Here is a 26,049-nt window from a genome sequence, read left to right as displayed (position 1 = left end):
AGGTGTCTGTCTGTCTGTCTCTCTGTCTGTCTGTCGGGACTTGAGCGCACACCGGTGCCGGTTACAGGCGTGCGGATAGCGGCGGGAAGGAGTCGGACTGAACCGTTTATCACCGTTCACTAAAAACTCTGTCATGTTTAAAACCCGCAACATCCATCAAACTGCGTGACTTGATTATTATTTTATTTTTTCCCGGTGAAGATGTTGACAGACATGATTGTGGAGGAAGAATTTGAGATCAAGGAGGAGGAGCCGTGGTACGACAAGCAAGACCTTGAACATGGTACAATATCCTTTGAGTCTTTGTGTCTGCACCCTTAAAGATAAAGAAGCACATCTGTTTAAATAGAGACATTACAGCTGTAATATGTGGATGAATTGGACATTTAATTGTGTAAACTCACTGCAAAGCCCTGCAGGTGCACAGGAGGTGTAATTTGTAGGAATATCCATGTGATTTATTTTAACCTATAATGTGCATTATTTTAGTTTTACTCACTGTAAGCTGTTTTAGTGGAAATGAAGCACCGTGACAGGCTGCAGGAAAAGACAGGGGTCAGCAGGACGTTCACATATGCGGCAAAGTGAAAAAACAAAAAAGACCCTGACTGAAATGTAGAAGTGTCTTTGACTTCCTGTCATCTCTTGCATGCTTTTACACTGAAGCCTGTGGTTTCCTGTGTGTAACATCCCCCTCTAATGTTTCATTCTTTCACCCAGGCGTGTCATGTTTGCTATTTATTTTGAATGTCACATTGAAAGAAGGTAAATTTATAGGTGCATAACAAATACAGATACTCATTTTATAAAGGTGTGTTAACCCTGTGACACACATTTTTAAAAGTGGGTTGCTGGACACCTGCCAGCAGCGACAACAAAACCTCCCAAAGCTGCTTGTAGTAGTCGTAGTCGCCCATGTGTCTTTCAGTGAGACTAAACTATGAGCGCTGATCACTTGTGGTTCTTCACTCCGTCCCTCCTGCAGACCTGCAGCTTGCAGCCGAGCTCGGGAAAAGTCTTCTGGAGCGAAACAGGGAGCTGGAGCAAGGGCTGCAGCAGATGTACTCCACCAACCAAGAGCAACTGCAGGAGATCGAGGTAAGAAGATGTCTGACTTTATACACTACTGAACTGAGCTTCTGTTAGACCAGGATGGACTGTAAACGAGAGAGTTGTCAGTGAAGTACCTGCTGTGTACTTGAAGCACTGATGTCCCCTTAAATGCAGTATTAAATTGTACCGTCACAGGTTTATATTGCATTATCCATCCATCCCTTTTCTTCCACTTATCTGGGGTCAGGTTGCGATTTAACAGGGTGTCCTAGAAGTCCTTCTCCCCAGCAAGGCATTCCAGCTCCTCCTGGGGATCTTCCAGGCTAGATTGGCTATGTAGTCCATCCAGCGGGTTTAGGGTATGCCCTGGGGTCTTCTACCAGTTTGACATGCCAAGGACACCTCCAAAGGAGGCTCCATGTTGCTGGGCCCTGTGAGCTAAGGCCTGGCCACCAGAGACTCGCCAGCAAGCTCCCCATCCAGGTCCAAAAGAGGGCGTCTGTTTCTCTAGTCTGTGCGAGGTCCTGTAGCTCCTTGTGTACCATAGGAGTCTTTGTGAATCACATTTCGTCTGATCCCTCCTCTGTGTTTTGGGAGACACAACCAGGGGCTATTGGCCCCAGATAACACAGCTCCCAGGATTACAAAGATATGCAAACCCCACCACCACGTTAAGGTAGCGATTAATTGCAGAGGCGCCCCCAAATTAGCAATATTCTGCTGTACAAAGGTTAATTTCCAATAGATTCATTCACTAAAAGACCTCTAAACTGCGACTTCCTAATGTGCAAGAGTTGATCAAAGATCGCCTTCAATTATTCAGTGTTTTCAGATGTTTTTGCCCCTGATTTTGCTTCTCGGGTGACATGCAAGCTGCCCTGCCTTCTTGGCAGCTCGTGATGACCTGCAGACACTACTCAGATCTAAAGGAAAGTCTGGGTTGTTTTATGTTTACAGATTCTCCTAAAAAGACACTAAACTGATCATGAGTCAAAGATAGCACAGAAATAGACAGTAAAGATGAAAATAAAACATTATTTACTGAGTTTGTTTTTGACAAAAGTCTTTATTAAGGAACTAACAGGTGAATATTGTATTATTATAATGGAATTATGATAACCAGGTTAATCATAATTTATTCTTTGCTGGATTATAGATTGATATCCTACTTGTCCTCTCTCTGTGTTTACAGATTTAGAAAGGTGCACACTTCAGGCCTAGCTTTAATTAACTTGAGTAAGGTCGGTCTGGCACTAAATCCTTTCCTACATGTCACAGAATTAATCTCTTAAGACTCGTACTTGTGACGTCACAGGTCTGATTCCAGCTCCTGACCTGTGTTGCAATTAATGACCTGCTTTACTGTCACTCTTCACCGGATCGAAGGGCCTCTAATGAAGCAGACAGTACTCCTGTTTGACATACTGTGCGCGCGTTATTCATTGGCATTCGGATGTTTACATCCAGTTTGACATTGAACCGCCGTGCTAAGCACGCAGTCTGTTGTCACTGTCAAGTTTTTGTTTCTTTCAGAAAGGTAGATTAGACGACGAAAAGGTTCAAAGTGTCCTCGCTGCAGCGGCTGATAAGATAACTTGTTCTTAAGAAAATGTTACTTAAAGGAGCCACTGATGGAGACGTTTAAGTGTTAAAAGGAAACAAAAACATTGGATTGTCTCTTGGAGGTTGCACTTTTGTTTCTTGGATATTTGCTGGAGTAAAATCATCTAATTAATAATAATAATAATAATAATAATAATAATGATGATGGGGGTTTGGGTCCCTCATGAGCTCCATTTAATCATTAGAAACTTGTTTGACCTACTTATTGATTTGTTTACATTGTACGGCGTATGCGTGAGGTCCCTCATAAGTTTCTAAAGAGCTGTTTTGAAGCTCAAAATCTGTGGCCGCCATGGTTGATGTACTGCTTCTTCCACCTCCTGGCTAATCTAAAAATCAGCGATGAAGTGGATCTTTGGCAAGTCAAATGATGGGTGCTAAAACAAGCCATATGTAACGGCACCTATCTGTCAATTAAAGCGACCGCGCTGTTAATTAGGAAGACGAAAACAGTTTTTTGTACAAGGCTGTAAACAACTCAACTTTTAAAAGAGAATTTAAAACTCTCCCACAGTTAACAATCTTGTTTTTGGATCTGATTTTTATATGAAATGCGGCATAATAACAAAGTTTTATTGTGTTTTATTCATGTATGTCAATCTGAGACTGAGTGTTTTGTTATTATAGACAATATGAAACCCCCGTCCTTGTCTCACTCTGGTTTAAATGCCTCCTCTGTCTCTCCTCTAGTACCTGACGAAGCAGGTGGACCTCCTCAGGCAGGTCAATGATCAGCATGCTAAAGTGTACGAGCAGCTGGACGTGTCGGCCCGAGAACTGGAGCAGAGCAACCACAAACTTGTTCTGGACAACAGGATGGCCCAGCAGAAGATCCAGGGGTAAGAGGGGACGTGTGGATTATCTGTTCCAGGAAATCTTTTGGACTATCCTTCAAGGATCTCTTGTTTTCTCTGTTCAGGCTGACAGAAACGGTGGAGCTGCTGCAGACACAGGTGGAGGAGCTACAACATCAGGTGGAGGACCTAAAGTTGAGTCCTTGTCAGCCTCAGAAGGCACGCACCACTCAGAGTGTGTCCTGCCTGAAAGAGCTGCAAAACACACTCAGGTAGGGAACCCTTGGTTGTTGTATTTGTATCATTAGCGCTGAAAAAAATCAGTGGATGGACAGAATGTTGACGTGGAAATTTGTATTTTTGCAATTGCGACAGCTGTGTACGTGTATTTACTTACTAGTCCAACAGCAAGAAGTCCAGCTCAACGTCTGTCTTTTAGCCTTTTGTTTCACAAAGCTCTCGCCAACGACTAAAAGTCAGTCTTAGATTTACTCTTCTTTCTTCGTCACTCTCTACTTTTCTCTCTTCGCTTCCTCTGTCACTGTCCCCCTTGGTTTTTTCACCTCTGTCATTATGTCCATAGAGGCTACTGAGCCCAGTCACAATGCCCAATTTCTCAGCTCCGGTTCTGGCACGACACCGGCTCTGCTCCCTGAAAACCTCCTCTTCTCGATGGCTCAAAACACCAGTTTTACAAAAACTCTGAGCTCACAGTCTGGGCAGCCCAGCTAACAAACTGAGCTATAATTAGCTAACAGCAGCTACAGTTGGCAGCAGTTTGCTTTACTGTCAACATCAGGAAACTCAATTACTGAGAGTTGAAGCGGAACAGCCAGAGGACAGATTCATATTTATCAGTGAAATAGTTGGTCGTGTGTGGCTTCTCATGGGTGGTGAGAAAGAAAAAACAACAAATATTTTCTGGTCTTTGATTCTCAAATTTGAGATTTTACGTCTTTTCTCACTTTCATATCATTAATATAATTTTGGGTTTTTTTTTGACAGTTAATTGGTCAAAAAGAGTTCGATCAGCAGTGGACTTACGACCAAATAAATGCCAATTAATTGACTTAACCCACACTTAACAACCTCATTAACACAACCGGTGATATTTAATATATCCTGGTGAGAGGAGTTAGGGGGGGAAAAAGGGTCACCCCTTAACCTGGTAAAAGAAAATCTTAATTGCATTGTCACTGATCCAGAAGCTCTTTGTAAGCTTCAAGAAGGGAAGCAGCAAATCCTCCTCAGAGTCCTCCAGGCTTTAGCTCTCCCCCCTTATGTGTGCTAATCCTGCCGGCTGGCAGTCGGCCTTGTCTACCTCACAGCAGTCTTTACTCTGAATGTTTCATGCTGTGGTCACTTCCTCTTTGGCCTGGACCGTCCGGTAGTGTGACAGCTTCATTCACTGCCTGTGTTTAGTTTTTAGCGTGCGTGCATGTAATCTTGTTAGGACTCTTCCTCCAAAACATCCATGTCAGATGGATGGAAATCTCACTGATAAACCCGGCAGAGAGACACGAGGCAGGTCTGTGCAGTGAAGTGCATAATGTTGGAAGTAAAGAGGTCAAAGTCTGAGCTTGTGGGGATGAACATGTCTCAATATCTCTCTGAAGCTGTGATTGATTCCTCAGCTGATTTCTAATCTACTCGGTTCTGCTGATAAGTTATCGATAGTGCGCTTTTCTTGGCCAGCCTGCTGTTTCTTATTGTCTCACATATCCTGTTTTTTTTTTCTCTTTGTTTCCAGCTGTTGGTTTATACACAATTTAAACACAGATGTTGAAAACAAATCTGTAGATTAGAGTATATGATGTGTAAAAACAAAGAATGCAAGAGCAAAAATAGGAACGTTGTGTTCGCCTGCACACTTCCTGTCACCTTTCACTGTGTTTTATTATGAAGCAGACAAGCAGTAGATAAAACGCTAGGGTTGTGAAAGAGAAGACGAATTATCAGCCCGCACAGTGCTGTACGATAAAGGGTTTATAGAAACAGTTGATGAAACAACCTCCACTCAAGGTCCACTTATTTGCTTGCTCTGGAGGTTTTGACTATATTACATGATCTTTATCAGCAAATAATGTTTCCTCAGCTCTCGTCGAACTGTTCAGACGTACAGTTAAATGTGCACACATTTATGTTCCCCTGACAAAATCAAACTTTATATTTTTATCTAACCCTAACCCTTATTTTTGCCCAATCCTTTGGTTTATGTCCAAATATCTGCTAAACTTATTAGTTTAAAAATCAATCAGTTTAGTGTTTAAGTATACTAAAATGGTGAGCATGGTAAATATTATGTCTACAGTTATTATACAACAGGGGACTGGAGGACTGGGGTGATGTCTGGAGTGAGAGTGGATGAGCAGATGAGCAGTGTGATGAATGCGTAGATGAGTATTTCAGCAGCTGAGAAGGAGAGGGAGGCGAAGACAGTGGTGGTGATCAAAGGAGAGGGTTAGATCAAAGATCTAGAGAAGATCACACCAAGTTGAGGATGTATGTGGAAGTAGGAAGCGGAAAGGAGAAATCCTGACAGGATTTCAGATTTGTCGCTCTGAGTTTGAGGAGGTTTGCTTGCATCCATTATCACTTTGAGCTCGTTAGCATCCTGATGCCTAAGTACAGCCTCACAGAGGGATGGCTGCAGAGTCACAGTTATGCTTCCGTTTAAGTAGAATCCAGTTTTGATTAAGTGTGAATGAATGCGTGTATCTGTAACTGTGTGCGTCTCTGTGCAGGTATGACTCCGACGAGCCCTCAGACGGACTTGAGTCCGACATGTCGTGGCACGAGGAGGAGCAGGCGTCGCTACGAGAATCCCTCCACACCCTACAGACTCAGTTTGCCAGCGAGCGCGCCCGGAGGGAGGAGTCGGAGCGTGTGGCCGAGCTGCTCGCCGGTGAAAATGCAGCTCTGGAGCAGCAGCTGGCGGGGATGGAGGGCTGTCAGGTATGTATATAAATATATATCTCACCTGTGTCAACACGTAGGCAAAGAGTTAAGTGAGCTGCTTGTGATTTTTGTGCTTCTGGAACTCTCACAAGTTCCCAAACAGGCAATAAATATAGACATTGACACTCAGATTGTGTTTTCCTCTCTGCCTGTCTAAATCATTTTTCTCTCTCTGTTTCAGGCCAGAGTAGCCGAGCTGGAACGTGAGGCAGAAGAGCTTCGTCAGCTCTGGAAATCAGAATCCTCCACAAGATCCATCAGGCATGACATCATCCACAGCCTGCTGCCCAACTCAATGTTCCTCAACCCGGAGGAGGACAGCGAAGGAGGTGCTGCTGCAGTGAAAAGCCCGTGGGTCCTGAAGCGCTGGGACAGCGAGCGGCTGATGAAACTGGCACAGACGCCAGACTCTCCCGACAGGATCTACGACCACGAGTGCTCCTGCGTGCGCCGAGCCGAGGTGGTGAAGTATCGCGGGATCTCGCTGCTCAACGAGGTCGACGCCCAGTACAGTGCCTTGCAGGTGAAGTACGACGAGCTGCTGCAGCGGTGCCACCTGGGGCTGCAGGAGGAGGAGGAGGAGGAGCAGGATGGGCAGAGCCATAAGTCAGTCCAGACTGCATCCCTCACTGCCACTTGTCCTGCTCCGATGGACATGGAGGACGACTTTCACCAGCCGGAGTACAAGGAACTTTTTAGGGAAATTTTCTCCCGCATTCAGAAAACCAAAGAGGACCTGATTGAAAACAGAGGGAGAGCCACAGCTGGTGAAACGCTGCCTGTTTTGAATTAGTTGCTTCCCCCCAAATGAAACCAAGACCTGCTGCAAAATTAATTTTGTCTTCCAGTTAAAGAGCGATTCTTTGGAAAGACTTTTCTAGCAGTACGTGAAGCTAACTAACTCTACACTTTACTGTATGTTATTTGCCCAGAAATAGTGACCGCCATGCAAAAAGGGTTCAGAGTTAAGAGTGATACAGGAACAAAAAAGAAGGCTAAACACCACCAGCTCGTGTCTCAGATGTGGCTCATTTTGCACAGAAACACCAGTGCCTGACTCTGCCGTCTCTACTGTACAATCACTCTACCTCACTTTGCACAACCCTGCTCACGAACGAGCTCCTGAGGAAATCATTTCTGGGTCTTCTTCTCATAATCTGTAACGCTTTGTTTTATGGGTCCAGTGGTTTCTTAAAAATTTAGTGGAAAGAAACTGATTGATTGAAGTCACAGAAAGGTTCCCAGAAAAGAACCGTAGATGGAAAAATGTGATTTGGTATTAATTATGGAGAAAATGGAGATAAAATGTGTATATTTCTTCTGCTTCAGTGCTGCAACTAAATGATCTTTTTCATTTCTGATTTAATCTGGCTTTTTAATTATTAAATAATTAAAAAGAAAATTGCAGATTCCCAGAGCCTCAAAATTAAAGTTCAATTAACTATTGTACAACACTGAGAAAACCAGAAAATCTTCACATTTGAGCAGCTGAAACCACTGATTTTAATCAGAAAATCTTCACATTTGAGCAGCTGAAACCACTGATTTTAATTATTCGTAGATTTTCTGAATTGTTGCTGATTTGTTTTGTGTTGATCAACTAATTAACAGATTATTTCAGCTCAAGCCAGTCTTATCTAAAGTCCTTAAATCAGTGATATTCGTCTAAATTCAATTATAAGACAATTCAACCTGTGCAAAATTTAAGTTTCTTCATTTTGGACCTGCAGTAACTTCACTGAGACGTTAATTTCTGAATAATCAGTTGCTTATTTACACATTTAATGCTTACGGAGCAAAATTATCTTTCACTTAGTTTCTCTTTTAGCTCAGTTTTTGGTCCCCACCAACTAGTGCATGGAATAAACTGTAAACACCAGTAAAATATCTGCCTCCACTATGTTCACTAGATTTGGTGAAGGTAGTGTACAGTGAGTTTTCACTGAAACAGTGAACCAGCAGAGTAAAGTTTTAGACCTGACAGATAAATAATGTGCTGAAACGCCGTAAAAGTGAGAGGAGCTGCAGACTCAGGTGATAATCCTCTGTAGGTTCATCACTACGAGCAACCCCTTTCTAATTGTTTTATGCATTTAAAAATCACATAACTGTTTTCTCTGTAATTAGTCCTAAATTTAAACCGCTCTTTTCTAGGAAACTTAAGATCCATAAAACAAAATGTTACTGTATCTGCTGTTTTTGTTTTGTTCACTGAGCCCCTGTGATCTAATGTGAATTAATTTATTACTATATAAACACATATGTTAAAAAAAAAAAGTAGCTTTCTCTGTGATAGTTTTGCCTGCGCCTTTAAGAGCGACCAATAGAAGATTGACCATCAGGGTATCTGCTGTTATGTTGGTGAAGGAGTTTATATTATTAGAAGCCGGTGATTCAAGGTGCTAAAATATGATTTTTTGTAATTGTACTGTTTATTTCTGGAAAACTTGATTATTATATGATAGGTTAGATGACTGTGAGTGAATGTTATATTAAAGGGAAGTTCTGAGGTTTACCAAAAGACTAACTCTATGTACTTGATCATGTAACTCCTGATATATTAGCCTCATGAAGCCATGTATGATTAGAAGCTTTTCTCTGCTGCCTGACGTTCACGTGTCCTTGTCGAGCTTAAGTCTGTAGATGTCTATAAAATCACACTGAGATGCACTTTAGTATCGCACACGCATTATCAGTGCTCTTCTGACACTTTACATTTCTGTTTTCTGTAGTCATAAAAACAAGTGTGATGTGCTACCGGACCTGAATAATCTGCAGTATGTATGTACACTGTGTTTTTACCTGTTTCATGATGACTGAACCTCATGGTTTATGTTGAGCCATAAAACATGAAGCAAGATGAGTCGGTGGGTTTGTTGTCTTTCTTTTAGTATTTACAGATTCAATTTCACAGTTAAAGCAACACTGTGTAACTTCTCTACTATAAAACAACAGATTTGAAATCATATTGATGCTTTGACTTGTAATCAGGTGACGTGTTTCTGCCATTCGTATGTCTGTTCTCATACTACGTGTTCTCTAGATGCGATCACCCACGAGAAGTACATAACACTTTACAGTAAACATAACCAACTATTTCACTGATTTTGGTGAAACTGGATCACATTTTAAGTCCTCCAGCTGCTCCGCCTCAACTCTCTGAATTATAGTTTCCTGATGGACAGTAGCTGCTGTTAGCTAATGTCAGCTCTGTTTTTTAGCCAGGCTGCCCGAACTCTTAGATTTGATTAAAGGACTTTTATTAGAAAGCACCACCTTTAAATCAACACAATGAGGGATAACATAAAATGACCAAAATCGAAGATTTTTCTGCTCGGAGATAATTAAATCTACTTGTTCCTTTACTTAATCTTATATACATTTGCACTAAATATGAATATTACAGTTTAAAAAATGTAATGTCACCCCCTAATCTGTTAATTTCTCTTCAAATTGAACTGCTGTTCACATATACTCATCTTTTGTCTTAGATTTGGAGGTTCCCATCCTGTAACACGTCACCACTGATGACTAAAATGTAGAAAAAACACGAGACAAGTTGACATTTAATGTTTATTGAGCAACAAACCAATGAAACCAAAACACAGCTGTCATTATTTGATGATGTATGTCTAAAATCTAACCTGAAATGTGACAACTGATTCACATTTCCACTTTCGTGGTTGTTGTTCTGTTTATGAATGAGTGGGAGTTTGTCCTGAATGCCTTGTGAGGCAGAGGCACTTTAGATGGAGGCTCAAGATAGCAGCACATGACGATACACCAGCGTATCCATAGCAACAACTCCCCCATCACACCCAGATGATGATCTGGTCCACAAACACATCCGTTCCCCTTCATTCGTACGATGGGAGTCCAACAGATTTATGATGAGAATATGAGAAATGTATTGGAAATTGCATCTTTATTGGCCATCATCAAAATCAGTCTCTCATAAAAGAAAACCCACTTGAAGCGCAGTACATTCAACCAGAAACAAAAAACATCAGCCACTCTCTCTAACTTTAGATCTCAGTACATAATTGACTGAATAATACAGAAATGTGGAAAATCCACATTCGTTGTAGGTCCACGACTGCTGCAAACGTGAAATGATTACAGTTGTACATGAGCATAACGACATTCTTTGTTTCTTTTTGCATCCTCAGGATTTTTTTTTCGTTTTATCTTTTCTGACTCGTGAATTTGGCAACGTCTCTTCAAGTGCTCTTAGCTCACCCCTTTCATACGTATAATGAGGGTGGAATAAATACTCAATTTAACGGATAGTCAGAGCTGTAAAATAAATCAGGTTTTTTAACCAACAAGGCCTTAAACAATGTTTGTTCTGTTGACACAAAACATGTTTTCTCTGGTTAATCAGGAGTAAAACCGAAACACTTTGAGCCATCCTGATCCTGTAAAAGTTTAATTCAAAAATAATCAAACGTGAAGTCTCAAAATCCAAAAATCTACTGGTAAACCGTAAATATATCTTACTATTTCTTCATCTTTAATATTGATATTTCCCCCTCAGACACTCCAGCTCTTAGTGTGAGTATGTGAGGCGTTTCTATCCTCCGTGCTGCGTCAGAGTGCTCACGTTAATGTCAGAAATGCTTCAGCTGAAACGAGAAAAGCTTCATGTTCTGAGCAAAGCAGACGGCTGACATCTTTGTTCACCAATCGCCCCCCACCTTTTAGAGCTGGGCGAGCTGTGATTGGCTCTCATCTGTCTGACTGCCCTCCCACTGGACACCTGGGAGAGGATTTGATTGGCTGACGGTGACCGCAGGGGGCAGAATCTCAGTGTCAGGACTGTATCGTTCCCTTGAGGTACCACATCCCCGCGTAGCTGCTGCAGCACTCCTGAAACAACAGATGCCAAGTTAGATCAAAGACCAAAAAAAAAAAAAAAAAAAAAAAACTCCTTAATGATGGTAAATGTTCAGTTTCATCACTTGTCTCACATTGAGCAGCCGGTCAACATCCGCTTTAGAGGCGTCTCCGAACTCCTGTGCCAGTTTGGCTTGTATCATGTTCCTCCTGACCCGGTAGTTCTTCGTGAACAGATCGTACAGCAGCCGACGGTGCTGCAACACAAAACACAACAAAGAATGTAAAGGAATAATATTATTTGCTTCTTGACAGAAAGTTAGACGAGAAAACCAACACACCTCTCCTAAGTCTGTTAATTGCTGGAGCCAGCAACATGTTAGCTAAACACAAAGACTGGAAACTGGTGGAAAACAGCCAGCCTGGCTCTGTCCACCAAATAACACCTCTAAGGCGTGTGGGGGAGGCTAGGTGTGTTTATTTGTGCTGAACCTAACTGAAACAATTAGCCGATTAACTGGTTTTCTCGATGCCAGTGCTCCCTCACTCTCATTCACTGTAAATGTCTCTTGGCCAAAGCTTGCACTCGCTCTCTCAAACCATCCGAGACAAACCAATTTTGGACTTCTTAGTGTCACTATTTTGCAGTGTAAATCGTGAGTCAGAATCAGATTTAGAAGCTGGGTTCATGAAATAAACAAAGCCAGAACACGACGGGTAGAGTATCAGAGTTTAGTCCATGAATCTACCTGGATAGTCTCAGTTTCAGAGACATTTCAGATTGTGGAGGTTTGACCGATCTGATTGCATTTCTCCAAAATTTGAATTTGGCTTCCTCAGCAGCCCCTGTGGCCTGCAACGCCGCAGCCAAAATGTGCTACCCCCACTCGAATGAATGGGAAAACCTGCAACTTCGCTGCAGCACCGGATTTCTTTTGAATCCGGCTTAAAGCTCACTAACATGGTACGTTTTCTTGTTGTTTAATCAGCCACGTAATAGTCTGGCACATAAATCCCTGTTAAACCACAACCCCTTCTTTTCTTTTTTTTACACTTTGGTTTTGGTGCAAATTAAACAAACAAGATATAACAAGTCATATTCAGAGGTGTTGACAGGTAAAATTTGATGTCTTGGGACAGAGCCAGGCTAGCTGTCCTTTTATAGTCTTTACGTTGGGGAATTCAACTGAAGACGTCTGGTGCAGACATTTGTCGCTTAAAATACCACGAAGTGTAGACAGAAACGGAAGAGAAAAGACATACTTCACGTGCAGCGCTGCCACTTTGACTTTGATTGTGGTTGACGAACAGTGAAACGTGTCCTACTTTTACTGCAACCAGCCAATCATGGCACACGCTGAAACGCTGCGTGTTGAAAATCATGATCGCTGAAGGCTTTGACCTGTGGTTTGTGGTGCAAACATCTGCACGTAGAGCGAGACAAGAAGGATGTTGTCGAATGAGCGTTTACCTTGTCGAATTCCTCTCCGGTCTCCCACAAACCAAACACCTTCTGCTCATCGGAGGCTGCTGTGCTCTGAGCAGGAAACTACAGTTCGAGAGAAACAGTGACGTTAGAAACAGGAAGAACACACTTAAAAAAAGATTCTCAGCAGTCAAACTGAGACACAATAAAACATACATGCTTAGCAAAACCTTGATTCAAGAGTGCAAGTGCCATTTTCTGCAACAGTTAACTCATTAGAGTAATGTTTAATTGCTTTCCTTTCTCTCGGACACTTAGGCTACGTTTACACGTAGCCGGGTATGTTGAGAAACGAATATTTCCCTCCCTCCGTTTTCCAAAATAACATCGTGCACATAGCATCGTTTTCAAAAAAGTCAACCCGCATAAATACGCCATTGAGCACCGTCATAACTACGCCAAGCCTGTGGGTGGCAGTGTAGGAAGAAGGCGAATCCTCTGCAAGCCAATCAGAATAATGCTTCCATGAGCATCGTCATAGCAACAAGTAAACATTGGTCGCACTTTTGGCGCATCCGCTGCCTAAAACTCCGTTTATCTCAGTTTACACGCAAACGCAAAACCGGAGTTTTCCAGAATCTCCACTCTAGCCGGAGTTTTTAGAAAGATTCGTTTTCAGAGGCGAATTCACCGTTTGCGTGTAAAAGATAGGTACAAACGAAGGGAAATGTCTCCGTTTTTAAAAATACCCGTGTACGTGTAAACAGGGCCTTAATTTGATCTCTTGAGTGCCAAGCCAAACACAGGAGGAGGCCGAGCACTGCTGTGACCAGAAGGACCAACACTGAGCTCTCCAAAGCAGGATTACGCTCCAGACACAACACACTGACTCAAAACTGATCTATGAACTGTCAGAAACAATCAGGTTTACGGTGACGTAGAAGGCGAACCTCCTGATTCAAGATCTGCTGACAACAAACTGGCCTCAGCAGTAATGAGCTTTACTTTAAGGCTGATAAGCTGTTGCATAACAAAGATGGCGACTAGCCCATCCCACCCCAACAGAGTTTAAAATCCTCTAATGTCAAGGATACAGATGGGATAAGACCTAAGCCAGGGCAGGGCTGGTCCTGGCAGGAGTTCTGGCTGCTTAATGAAACAAGAGCATGTGATACGGACCATGTCACTCCCTGCCCTGTGAGCAAACGTGGCTGAAAAAGCAAAAGACAGCACATGGCGTCCACCTACATTAAGCTCATAAACAGCAACCTTAGTTCTAAAACAGTGGACAGACCAACACACTACAAACACACACACACACACACACACACAGGTATCAGGTGGCTGCTGGAGCTTGAGGGGAACCTGAGAACCAGGTCTGCATTGCTTCAGTGCACCAACAGCTAGACAAGCAAACAAAAGCGCTCACAAGCAAAACGACCGTTAATGTCGTTATTCTGTTTGAGGAAACCGATAGCTGCATTTGAGCTGCCAGCGATGTAACCTCTGCATTCAGCACCTGAAGGCAGTTTTAAGTACCGGAACGGGATAAAATAAGATTTCAAACAAGGATGTTCCTGATTGGACAGGTTTGAAAACTTGCAGTTCAACAGGTGGTCGAATTATCCTACAGAGCTGTATTCAAATCACTAATACCACATTAACTACAAGGATTAGTTTCTAACAAAGCACGGGTGAAATCTTTAGTCAGACACTGTGGACGACCGACAGGCCTCCAAATTTATATCCAGTTATTAATGAACATGTTTTCACTGCATGTCCTGCTGGAGCAGGTTCACGTGAAGATGTACCACCTGGACAGCCTCAGTTTCAGTGACAGTTCAGGCTGACTGTGGAGGTTTGACTAGTCTTAGTGTGTGATTGGCAGCTGTCGGCCTGCGTTTTGTCCAAAACTTGGATCCAGCTACAATCTTTCCTGCAGGTTTTTAGACGAGTGTTTTATCTCATCTCAATACTTCATTCATTCACTCATTAACAGAGACAGATGATAACCGGCTCCATGACACCGGTTACTATCCAGGATCACTAATGTTAGGACCACAGCTATTTATATGGAGGTCGGCTGCTGGCCAGCGACAATTTCTCTCTCATGCTGAACAATCTGAAATAATGACCTTCAATACAACATGAGACGTTTCTGTTGTGCAACCGTCTGTTTCTCATTCTTATCAGTCGGCTTTCTGTCTGCCTCTTCTGTCTCCGCTCTCTTTTTACTGGCAGTTCTTGTTGGTACGCCCTATGCCAGAGTGTCATTAAGCAATTATGTACTTCTACCAAAGTATTACATAAATTGTCACTCGGTCTGCAAGTAACGATTATTTTTTCCAATCATCAAATCCAATTATAACTAATAACTTGATGCATCTCTCGAGCAATAACTGGACTGTTTGATGATCGAGGGTCAAGATGGAGAAAAACTATTATCAGTCTGTATGCGACCTTACAGGGACAAGAGTGTACATTTCACAAAATTGAGAGAAGGGAGGAAAATCCGTCACATCCACAGCGTGAATTAATTTTTGAGTTTTACATCCAAAACCTTGTAATTCCTGCAGATTACATCCTCCTTGAATACTCACAGGCACCATTATCTGTTTGCACTGGCTGAGCAGTATGGCGTCCTGTAGCATGTGGTCCGAGATGGAGTGGAAGACGCTTCGTCCCACCGGCATGGAAGCCAGGTGGAGGTTAAACAGCCTCTTAAACTCATTGAGCGTCAATACAAAATGCTTCCTGAAAGTCTTTATGACAAAGTCCTGCAGCTCCAGGGACGACGTGTTGGCGGGACTCCCTCCGTTACCGTTAGTGTGATCGAAGCCGGGGGAGGTGGCACAGGGGTAACCATTAATAGAACCATTGGGGACAGAGGAGGACGACGGGGGAGAGGAGGTGTCCATAGGTTCGTCTTCCCGGTCGCTGACGGGTTCTTGTTTCACGTGGACGCTGCTTCCCGCCCGTTTGGCATCCAGGTCCTTCTGTAGGGATGGCTGTTTTTCTTTTGCACGCTCCTGAGCCATCTTCAGTCGCTGCTCCCCACTGATATGGACTGGCTCTGGAAAACACAAATCACCTCCATTAAGATGATTTCTGCTGAATATTTCATATATAAATGTGCGAGTGTTAAATACAGATCAGTACACACCAGGCTGAGGGGAATTCTTTGGCATGAAGTCTTCTTTAGAGAAGTTAAAGACCTTTTCCAACCTTGAAAACAACAAGACAAGCGTTAGTTACACCTCCATGACTGACAGGAATACCCTGATGAGGTGGGGCAGATTGCTCCTGCTTCTCTGTGTGTGACCTACTTGCTCTGAATGCCAAGCCACAGCATGTGCTGCCTGTGGGCGACATCTGGGTGTTTCTTAATGAACTCTGCATCAGTAGGCAACAGGAACTCCCAGCCCCGGTTCACTCGAGGTGCTGCAACATGCTCCAGGAACTCCTTCACATCCTCTGGAGGAAGCTGACAAGAGACACAAGGAAGGAACTTGTTAGTTCTGTTTACCTGAATGAACCAAACAACTGTAGCCTTGAGGTGAAAAGCTAGAGCGAGCGTTCAAAAGACCCTCAGCATCTCAAGAACCATGAAAGACTGTCGTGATGCTGAGCACGTCCCAGGTGAAGTGGTTTGTGCACAAAGAACTCCCTTTGGCTGTTGCTGTAAACAAGAACGTGGTCTTGCAATCACAAAAATTAATTGAAATGCATCTCATCACCGCATTATTTAAAGAAGATTGCTATTGTACTCAGTACCTGCAACAGTTCTGCAAAAAATTATCATATCAGGAGGCATGCTTGCAGCATAACCAAGTGAGATTAACTTGGATTTCTTTTCACAGCCAGTACTTCCTTGTAGATATCACCCAAGAGACTAATTTTCCATGAAAGCAGCCTCTGGGGAGACACGTGTTTTGGTGCTGATCGCCTCAAACTGTTTTTTTCACTGCCAAAATGGCAAAATTACACAAAACTCTTGAAAACTAAACCAGAGAAATAGAACACCAGCATGAAATTCAATTATTTTGGCACACAATTTGAAAAAAAAAAGCACTCTGATGAGTAGTCATTATCGAGCAGGAACAGTCAGTCATTTTAGGATAATCTTACTTTGATGATGGACGTAATCTCCTTTCTCATCACAGAGCGCTCCAAAGTGAACCTCCACATCTACAAAAGAAACAACGGAGTCGCTGTGACGTGATGTCGACCACAGACAGAACATATTATCGGGCTGTTATTGGTTTTATTTTGGGTAATTCAATAACGCAGCTCACCACAAAGTCTCTGCCACGACAGAGCACTTCAGCAGGGACGCCACTGTGAGGACTGCATGTGTTTTTAGGATACAGAACATCACTGGAATAAAAAAAACATCACGTCAGTGAGTTTAATGCGAAAAATATGAAATCACTGAGAATTACATTTATCTGCACTGAGACTTGTTTGCTCTCACCTCTTGACAACCCAGTTCCCCTGAACCAGCAGCGCCACCTGTTGGATGCAGCGCAGTGCTGAGGTCGAGTCGGTGCCAGAGGCCAGCAGGCCCATCAGGTTAGCGAACGGCATCACCTTGACTAAAGACGAGAAGAGACACGGCAAAAAAATAAAAAATAAAACAATTGAGGGAAAGACTCCGATACCATTCAACTTTGGAGTCTCTTTATCTGGGACATGGTTTGTCCAGTCCAGTAACACCAACACTGGACGATTGATATGGAACAATTTTGGAAATATTTAAGATGGGAAAGTTGACTCATTCTTTGATGAAAAAAACAAAACAAAACAGTGCTAAATTTGGAATAAATGGATTGAATTTTTCACCCCAACAGGAGCAGACTTTGTACGACTCCACTCAAGTTTCATGCTACTTCCTTCTTCCTGATGTGAATCATAGAAATTTAAGCTCTGCCGGTTCTACTGTATATAGTTACAATGTGAGACTGTATATGTGAGAAAGCGCAAGATGAAAACTCCTGGCAGATTTAAGCAGAAGTGAGTATACAGGCATATATACGCCTGTAAAGAAGAAGATGGAGAGTTTTCTTGAGGACCGAGTTATGGCCCACAATATGCATATATACATGTGAGAATATCGAGAGGTTCTGGACAGAAAGTAATCATAAAAAGCCTTAAAATAGCCTGCCTCATGGCAAAAAAACAAAGAAAAAACCCCCCAGCTAACTCTTCTTCTTTTTGAATACATTTACTGAGGAGGATAACATTTATATTATAGCACATGTTTTGGATCATCATATTTTTAAGGCCAATTCCTCCTACATGAAATCCTACTTAATAACAAAGCTGCTTTTGATTTGAACCATTTCTCCATCCACACTAATGCTTTGTCGCCCCTCTCTGGCACAAAGAGAAACTGCAGAGGAAATGTGGTCTGGCTCGGACACTGATCTGCTCTTTAAAATCGGCAGTCTTGTCTAAATGTGTCGGCTCACCGTTCTTCATCAGGGTCTTGACTTGGTCCCCGAGGGGCAGAGTGCGGAGCTGAGCCATGGAGAGCACATTACTGGGACCGACAGGCTTCACACTGATGGTCAGAGAGGTGAATGTTAACGAAAGATCTCTTAAATTGTGTGTTGATCGTTTTATATAATCAGAGCTTTGCTTAAAAAACGTGAAGGATACTTACACTTTTTCCTCTGCAATTGGAGGCATCAACATCGCCAGATACTCCCTATAAAAACAAGAAAGTCAGGAAGAGGTGAGTAAATCTGTCAGGAATAACATTCATCTGCGTCCACAAAAAGAAGTGGTCCAAAACTTATGTTGCATCTAAATGGCAGCATGTTCATTTAAAGTGAGTCACTATGTACAACCAGAGAAGACATTACTGGTTTGAACATGACAAAGTACACTCAAACACTTAGAAATAAATCTATTGACTCTCAATCCGAGTCAAAGTAACGTCATTATGTCATTGGTTCATACTCACTTTGGAGTTTTGACCAGTTCAGAGTTCTCTGAGGCGTCCACTGACTGGCAGAACAGGTACTGCCTTTCATGCTCGGAGCGCCCATCCTGAGTTTAGATAAGATGACAAAGACAAATCTGATGGTACAGACGCTTCATGACAAGATCTCCCGACAACAATACAGTGAGAGAGAGAGACGGAGCTACACCCTCAGACTGTAACATAATGCTTTAAGTATGTATTCTGATGAAAACAAAGAGGTATATAACAATGAGTGCTCCCCCACCTTGACGCCGTGGTAGTGCAGGTGAACCCAGGGCTCCTCTGCCTGCTTCTTCTGGAGGAACTCGTACGACTGGATCCTCCTCTGCCGAGCCTGCTCTGACTCGGGACGAGCGAACCTCACCTGGAGTGAAACAGAATTTATTTTTGAAATGATTCACACTGGCACATGAAGTCAGTGTGATCATGAGTTAGTGTGTGTGTGTTAGCGAGCGTGTGTGCAAGTCTTCACCGTGATGGCCTTGACGTCGTCCTCAGCTTCGTCCTGTGAGGAATCTCCACCTGCAGAGGCAAAACTCTGGTTATATAACACAACTGATTGCACCAGTTTAGAACTCATGACTGCAACTGGTGATTACTTTTACAATAGTCTACTAGTCATTGTTTTATACCAAATACAGGTGTGCATTTCAATTTATTTATCGAATATTGTCAAGTTAATAAAAAAAAGTAATCTTTCCCAGTGATCTTCTGTTATTTTAAAAAATAAACATTAACTTCTCTCTCTCATATTTAATTTGAAAAACGTGATGCAGACACACCTTCATTGGCCGCCTCCCTCTCTCTGGTTTTGTTGTCAGCCTTGTCCAGGTAAGAGAAGCTCGGTCTCATCTGAAGGATTCCCGTCAGAGGTGTGACGTGAAGCTCACCTATTGACATAAATAATAAAACAATCAAGAGACTGAGACAGTAATAATGCAGCAGTAAACAAACCAGAAGAACTGTGGGGCGTAACTTCACTATCACTGAGAGAAAAGATAACAAGAGTAACACTGATTAAGATTCACATGAACTCTGTAAACATACGAGTGACCTTTCTGCATTTACATGAAGCAGAAACAAGGTTAGACAAACCAAAACACAGTATAGTGTAACACAGAAACAGGTCAGACCTTTGCGAAACACAGCAGCAGCATATCTGGAGGTGTTGGTGGTGGCCTGGATGGAGGAGAAGGACTGTTTATCCATCATTTTCCTGCAAAATAAAAGACAAGAATGCTCAAAACTCTGACAAACCCTCCCCACGTTGAAGGAACGGTTTGACATTTTGGGAAATTGACATTTATTTGATTTCATGCCACTGGGGGAAATAGCCTGGCTCTGTCCAAGGATAACAAAAATCCACCACCTACCAGAACCAGAAGACTCATTAATCAACACGCTGCCTTGTTTGTTTAATCTTTACAGCGTGCAAACAACAATTTGTGCTATGCTCTGGACTATTTCTTAGCTCTGAGGAGCAACCAGTAGAGATTCTGGGAAGTTCTTTGTCCCAGCCGATAAACTGTTCCCTGTAAACTAGCAGGCGACCGTTTTCTTCTCACAAGTTTGACGTTTGTGGATGATAATTTACATACTCGGCTCTGATTGAACAGTTATTTTCTGAGCATCTTGTTAAAATGAAAAACACTGAAACTTTTTGCTGCCAAGACACTGTTTCCAGTCTTTGTGCTAAGATAAGCTACCGTATCCTTAGCGTACCCTAACCAGAAAGCAGACGATGAGGTTTAACATCAGACGTACGCTGAATAGGTGTTGGTTTCGTCATAAGCCGTGCCGTCCACGTTCAGAGCGATCTGCTCTCCTTTGCTGCGACAGTAGTTTGGACTCAATGTGTTGATGGCCATTTCCAACTCAACCTGGACGTGTGATACAAAAAAAAACATTAGAAACATCCTCTAGACTGATGGATGATTAAAATAACAAACAAGCATTATTTTACCCTTTGCTGCTTGGGTTTGATCTTAGCCGCTAAGTGGTTGACGTCGTCATAGGTCATGGTGGATGGTCTGACAGGGTACTGTGTGCAGAAAACACAAAAGAGATGATTAGTGTGTGACTCAGGACTCACGTGGACACACAAACTGCTCACAAAGTACTTGTCAACATTAAGTGCGACAAAGGAAAAGATTACCTGGAAAAGATACAGCTTATCTGCAAGGCTTTTGGCAAGGTACACATCAATCTAAAAGAAAGAGAAACATCAGTTTCGTATTTCTGCTCTACTTCTTCTCTGTTGTTCCTCTGTTATTATTCATTCATTCGGTTCACAGCACCACAGCAATCACATAAAAAGTATCCCAGTGTAGTATGTTTGATTTTAAATGAAGGAAAAGCAGAGCACTAAGTATATGACTGGCAATCAGCATTAGTAAGTGGAGGAAACATAATCAAGAAAGAACATGTCAGATCAGTACATCTCAACATATAACCAGATTAAAACAGCGTGAAACACACTGTATTTTAAGAAATAACAACTGCAATATTTCTTTACAAAATACAGAAGCCTAAAATTGATGTTTACAGACTGGGCTGACATGAGTTAGCTCGCTGCCTAAACTGACACTCAAAAACAAGGATGTGTTTGATCGTATTCTGTTTAATTTTTCCACAAAGGGTTTCAGCTGTCCATCTCGGCACCAAGCTCATTCATTATTACTCAAAGATCCAGTGTGTAATATTTAGTGGTGCAAGTTGCAAGTTGCCTCACCCTCTCCTTCCAAACATTTGAGTCAAACTCTGCAAAATTCACATTTAAAAGCGAAAGGCCATATCTACAGCCCGTGTTTGGTTTGTCTGCTCTGGACTACTGAAGAAAAATAGAAGAGTACCCACTCTCACTGTACTCACTGTGGATATAAAGGGCTCATTTTCAGGCACATAATGAAAACATACTTGTAAATATTACATTTCATTTCTGCTAGTAGATACTCCTAAATCTTACACACTGGACCTTTAAGACGAAAATACTCGAAAATCTGGTTTCAAATATGTAGTTTCATTTGCTAAAAGCAGCTGGGCATTGTAGTTTTTAACAAACATTACTCAAAAAGGAGTAAATCATGCATTTATTGGAGACTATTTGAAGCTGTGGACTGACAAGTGACAGTGAGAGTGTGGCTCGTTATTGTGTTTTAAGAAAAAGCTACTTATTAGCAGGATAACTTTAACTTGAGCCTGTGAATGGATGTACCTCTTCTATAATGGGGTCGTCGTCATCCCCGCTGGCCATATTGATGTAAACAGATCAAGGAGGGGAGAGGAGATGAAACAGGAGAGGAGCGGCAGCAGATCTCAGAGATCCAACCTGGAAACGAACAACCACAGAGTTAAATCGACTCTACACCTAAAAACACTTATATCACTGTTACCAGGTGGCTGCACCCAGACTGGCAACAAAGAAAACAAATGATATGCAGCTGTGCAATGTGATTCAGCATATCAGGGTTACACCAGGAAATATTACAATACTGTGAGCACTTTTTAAAGGAAATTAGTCTTTAATTAAACACACTTTATGAAGGGAACCATGACAACCCCAAAGTTGTAGTTGGACCATGATCATGCAAGTCTGTCAAGTGATGCTATCACAGCCAGGTGAAACCAACGTGATGCAAGACAATGCAACGCACATTACACGGCTGCTGTGCATGCAAACATTGTGTAACACACCCTGCCTATAGTTAACATGTCAAACAGCTGTTTCTTATAGTTATAAACCTCATTGCTGAAAAAAAAGAAGTCCTAACACTGGCTACGTTAGCCGTGTTTTAAAAAAATCACTTGCCACAGGCCTGTACCACAATGCGGGCTAAATATTTGCTCAGATGTGATGAAGCACACCTGTAAAAGAAAGCAGGACAAAGAGGAAAACGAGCTGAACATCGATTTAAACAAACGTATAAGCAACGCAGCCAGCTAACATGCAGTTAGCCTGTTATCCTGGGGAACTTTAGCCTAGCGTTAGCACGTTAGCTCGGCGTGCTAACATACACATGCCAGTCAAAGTGTCGCGGTCAGTCCCCGGGAGCCTGATTTAAACACGTCTCTCCTCAAACAACGCCTCAGACTGGATGTAGCTCTTACCCAAAAAAACAGTTTCAGCTATCCTCATCCGTGTGTGGCCCGTCCTGAAGCGTGGTGCGCAGAGAGTGGAGGCAGCAGTGAAGTCAGCTGAAGTCTGTCGCTAACGTTACCATGTTGACTCTCCACACGAGACACGTGGGGAGGAGCCGCGTGCCCATAATGCACAGCGGGTCCACGGTACAGCTGTGTGTGTTTTCTCGTTATTTCTTCTAAGTTATGGTTGAATTGTGTGTTAATTGTCACAGTAGTGCAGTACGCTGTCATTCATGTAACGTGGTGAACACATGTATGAAAAGTTATTGGCAGCGGTGGGATTCGAACCCACGCCCCCGAAGAGACTGGAGCCTTAATCCAGCGCCTTAGACCGCTCGGCCACGCTACCTCGATACCTCCAATGGTAGACCCTATCAATAATATTCAGCTGTAGTCAATCACAGCGATAGTTCTTTCTTAAGAATGTGTCTACGTGAACTGAACTGTGGGGGGAAAGTTAGGACAATTCCAAGGGCCCACGACTGACAGGGGCCCCAGAAAAATAGGTAAACACCAATATAAAATTACCATCATCACTGAGTATATATATTTCAAATATAATATTGAAATTAATTATCTATTTGTTTTTACCTGTTTTGGGCAGTAAAAGTTAAATAAAAAATGGCCTTTAGCACATTTGATGGCTCTTGCATCAAATAGTGAACTGCACTGCGTACTGTATGAAGACTTGCATGCATGTACAAATCACCAGAAGTATTGAACTACAAGACGCAACAGTTGCAAGCCTTTGATTAGAGTTATGTTAAGAAATCAATTGTATTCATCTTCCCTTTTGACAAGTATGGTCCCCATCTGGAGAAGCTGTACTCAAGATGTCATAGCAGTCATGCTGAAATGAGGAAAACAATATTTTAGAGAGCAGATCCAGATTAATTATTTTAGTAGAAGAACCCTATAATGACTCACTAATTTATTTCTATTTCTTTGTGCAGACCTGAAAACTTTTTGTAAAATGAGAGACTCATGAATCTTTTAGTGACCTTTTTTTCACATTTTCACTTGTCAAGGAAAAGCTCAGGTATTACTGAGAACATGAACAATAGCTGTGAGACAGTGTGACAGTGAGACATCATTTATTTTTTACACGTCTTGTTTTCAAGATTTTCTCCTCTGGATGAAGTTCAGTGAATCACTGACAGAAAAACCTGTGAGTTTACTGAATGTGTGCCGTTTCATTGACTGCTGCTCATTGCTCCTCTCCTCCAGGTGGAGGCGCTGTAGGACAAACAAACACAAATGGTTTCTGGAGGTTTTTCATGGCAAAAAGAAAATCCAAAGCAGTGATGAAGCTGTTGAACATAGAAGGAGCTTGTTGTTGACCGTGTGTGCTGTCCCAGCTGTTCGTTGAACACTACAAAGAGTGTACAAAGACTGGGTCCCGGTCAGGGGTGGACTGGGACAAAAATTCAGCCCTGGCATTTTCTGTCCAGACCAGCCCACTACATTATCAGCAGACCCTACATACAGTAGAAGTCCACAAATCTCACGGCATCTCCTGCATACTACAAAGGAGAGTCCTATTCCTTGATAGCAGTTAACAAATAAAGCACGTAACTATGAACTCAAGGACTAAAACTGACAGCTATAGCAATCAATCAATCAGTCTTTATTCATAATAAATCACAACAGAAGTTATATCATGACGAGACGGGTGGGACGAGATGAGACTAAACGGGAAGAACCCTCATGCTACCCTTTCAGTTTTTAGTCTGTGACTGTGAAAATCTTTTGGTGTAAGCCGAGCATTAGTTAAAACCTGTCTCTCTCTCTCTGTCTGTCTCTCTCATCATGGAAGAACTTCTAGCAGGTCAGGAAAACCTGTTTGACAGGAGATGATGTCAGCAGAGAATATAAAGAGACATTTATGAATTACCAATTGTCATTTTATCACACATATAGTATGTTTATTACATTATTAAGTCATCATCACAAATCAAGTATGAACTCATATAACATTATAAGACACATGACATACTCAACAAATCAGAGACGTCTCAGTAGCCAAAAGGTGGAGAAGTGGAGGCAGTAAGAGAGTCCTCGGACATGGACAGACGGGGAACAACTCCTCAGGCTCTCTCACATGTCGAGTGGTCAACCTGAGAGGGACATGGACACATTATTAATTCTGAAAAATAAAGAAAATGTTTTTCCTCTGTCCTGAATCTAGAGTTGAAAACTTTTTGGATGGAGAAGAATTGATGATTTAGTGTAAATAAGTACACCATTAAGGATCAACACATGAGCACAATACAACTTCTAAAAGCATCAATAAAATGACAGATAATGAATTACTACATCCATAATGTGTGATGTGTTTGACAGCTCATTAGTCCATGTCAATGTTCTCTGTTGCTATGGAAACAAGAGACTGCTGACGTCAGCAGCTGTGAGCTACCTTAGCTAAATCATCTTAATAATAATCCATAATATCACAATTCAAACCACAACTACAGTGGTTGATTTTGTCACAGCCCGTCAACTCTGGGCTAATATGTTGTCAAAAAAAATATATATATAGAGAGAGAGAGAGCCAGGTGGCCAGTCCACCCCTGGGTAGTAGTGATGGGAATTTCGGCTCTTTTTGGAGAGCCGGTTCTTTTGGCTCTGCATACTATAAGGAGCCGGCTCTTTCGGCTCCCAAACGGCTCCTCACATTTTATTAATTGGTTTTATTAATTAATTATTATTATTATTTTATTATTATTGCTGTTATTATTATTTTATATTTTTAAATGTTATTATATTTTATTTTATTTTTGACATTGTAAAGCACTTTGGTCAGTGCATGCGGTGTAAAAATGTGCTATATAAATAAAACGTACTACCTATTTAATTCATTTATCACCCAAAATAATGCAATAATGTAATTAATAATGTCTCTCGTCTCCCTCCTGTCGTGTTTGTCCTCTGTGACCGCTGTGTGTGTGTGTCTGTCACATCTTTTCACCAATCACGTGCAGCTTTCACACAAAAAAAGTGGAGAAAAAATTGTTTTTCCTCAAGTTTTTTAATTGAAAGCCGAACGTGATTGGTCAAGATGTGTGCGAACAGGCATGGCATGAAGGAGAGTGTCAGGGGGAGGAGACAGTGAGGCACAGAAGGGGAAAAAAAACAAAAAAAAAACGGCTCCCTAAATCTGCTCCTGTCGTTCATTTCAAAGAGCCGGCTCTTAGAACTGGATCGTTCACGACCGACACATCACTACAGAG

General features: G+C 42.1%; 2 protein-coding genes and 1 non-coding gene across 5 annotated transcripts; 1 reads left to right on the top strand and 2 right to left on the bottom strand.

Annotated features, from left to right (window-relative positions):
- The first annotated feature begins 7 nt into the window (after window positions 1-7).
- On the top strand, window positions 8-7,367 carry LOC104920559 (cerebellar degeneration-related protein 2). The gene is made up of 6 exons (XM_010732901.3): window positions 8-283; window positions 986-1,098; window positions 3,367-3,515; window positions 3,596-3,742; window positions 6,215-6,425; window positions 6,610-7,367. Exons 1-6 carry the CDS (start codon window positions 202-204, stop codon window positions 7,219-7,221), a joined length of 1,314 nt encoding a protein of 437 aa, XP_010731203.3. The 5' UTR covers window positions 8-201; the 3' UTR covers window positions 7,222-7,367.
- A 2,620-nt stretch (window positions 7,368-9,987) lies between these two features.
- Window positions 9,988-23,070, bottom strand: polr3e (polymerase (RNA) III (DNA directed) polypeptide E). 3 transcript variants are annotated; one of them, XM_010732782.3, is made up of 21 exons: window positions 22,787-23,070; window positions 21,894-22,007; window positions 20,835-20,885; window positions 20,643-20,720; window positions 20,444-20,559; window positions 19,813-19,895; window positions 19,462-19,569; window positions 19,152-19,201; window positions 18,924-19,043; window positions 18,659-18,744; window positions 18,356-18,400; window positions 18,162-18,253; window positions 17,165-17,285; window positions 16,986-17,067; window positions 16,819-16,878; window positions 16,017-16,174; window positions 15,854-15,915; window positions 15,291-15,763; window positions 12,736-12,813; window positions 11,399-11,521; window positions 9,988-11,297 (listed from the first exon to the last, which is right to left on the bottom strand). In XM_010732782.3, exons 2-21 carry the CDS (start codon window positions 21,930-21,932, stop codon window positions 11,241-11,243), a joined length of 2,082 nt encoding a protein of 693 aa, XP_010731084.2. In that variant the 5' UTR covers window positions 21,933-22,007; window positions 22,787-23,070; the 3' UTR covers window positions 9,988-11,240. The 3 variants fall into 3 exon arrangements, with proteins under 3 accessions (XP_010731084.2, XP_027145333.1, XP_027145332.1); XM_027289532.1 differs by lacking the exon at window positions 22,787-23,070 and adding an exon at window positions 22,488-22,752; XM_027289531.1 differs by lacking the exon at window positions 22,787-23,070 and adding an exon at window positions 22,544-22,752.
- Window positions 23,071-23,086: 16 nt separating this feature from the next.
- On the bottom strand, window positions 23,087-23,168 carry trnal-aag (transfer RNA leucine (anticodon AAG)). The gene has a single exon. It is a non-coding gene; the product is annotated as a tRNA-Leu (tRNA).
- Window positions 23,169-26,049: the final 2,881 nt, after the last annotated feature.

The sequence above is a fragment of the Larimichthys crocea genome, chromosome XVI (genome assembly GCF_000972845.2).
Source record: "Larimichthys crocea isolate SSNF chromosome XVI, L_crocea_2.0, whole genome shotgun sequence".
NCBI classification, from domain to species: Eukaryota; Metazoa; Chordata; class Actinopteri; family Sciaenidae; genus Larimichthys; species Larimichthys crocea.
This window is presented reverse-complemented; position numbering and strand designations above follow the sequence as displayed.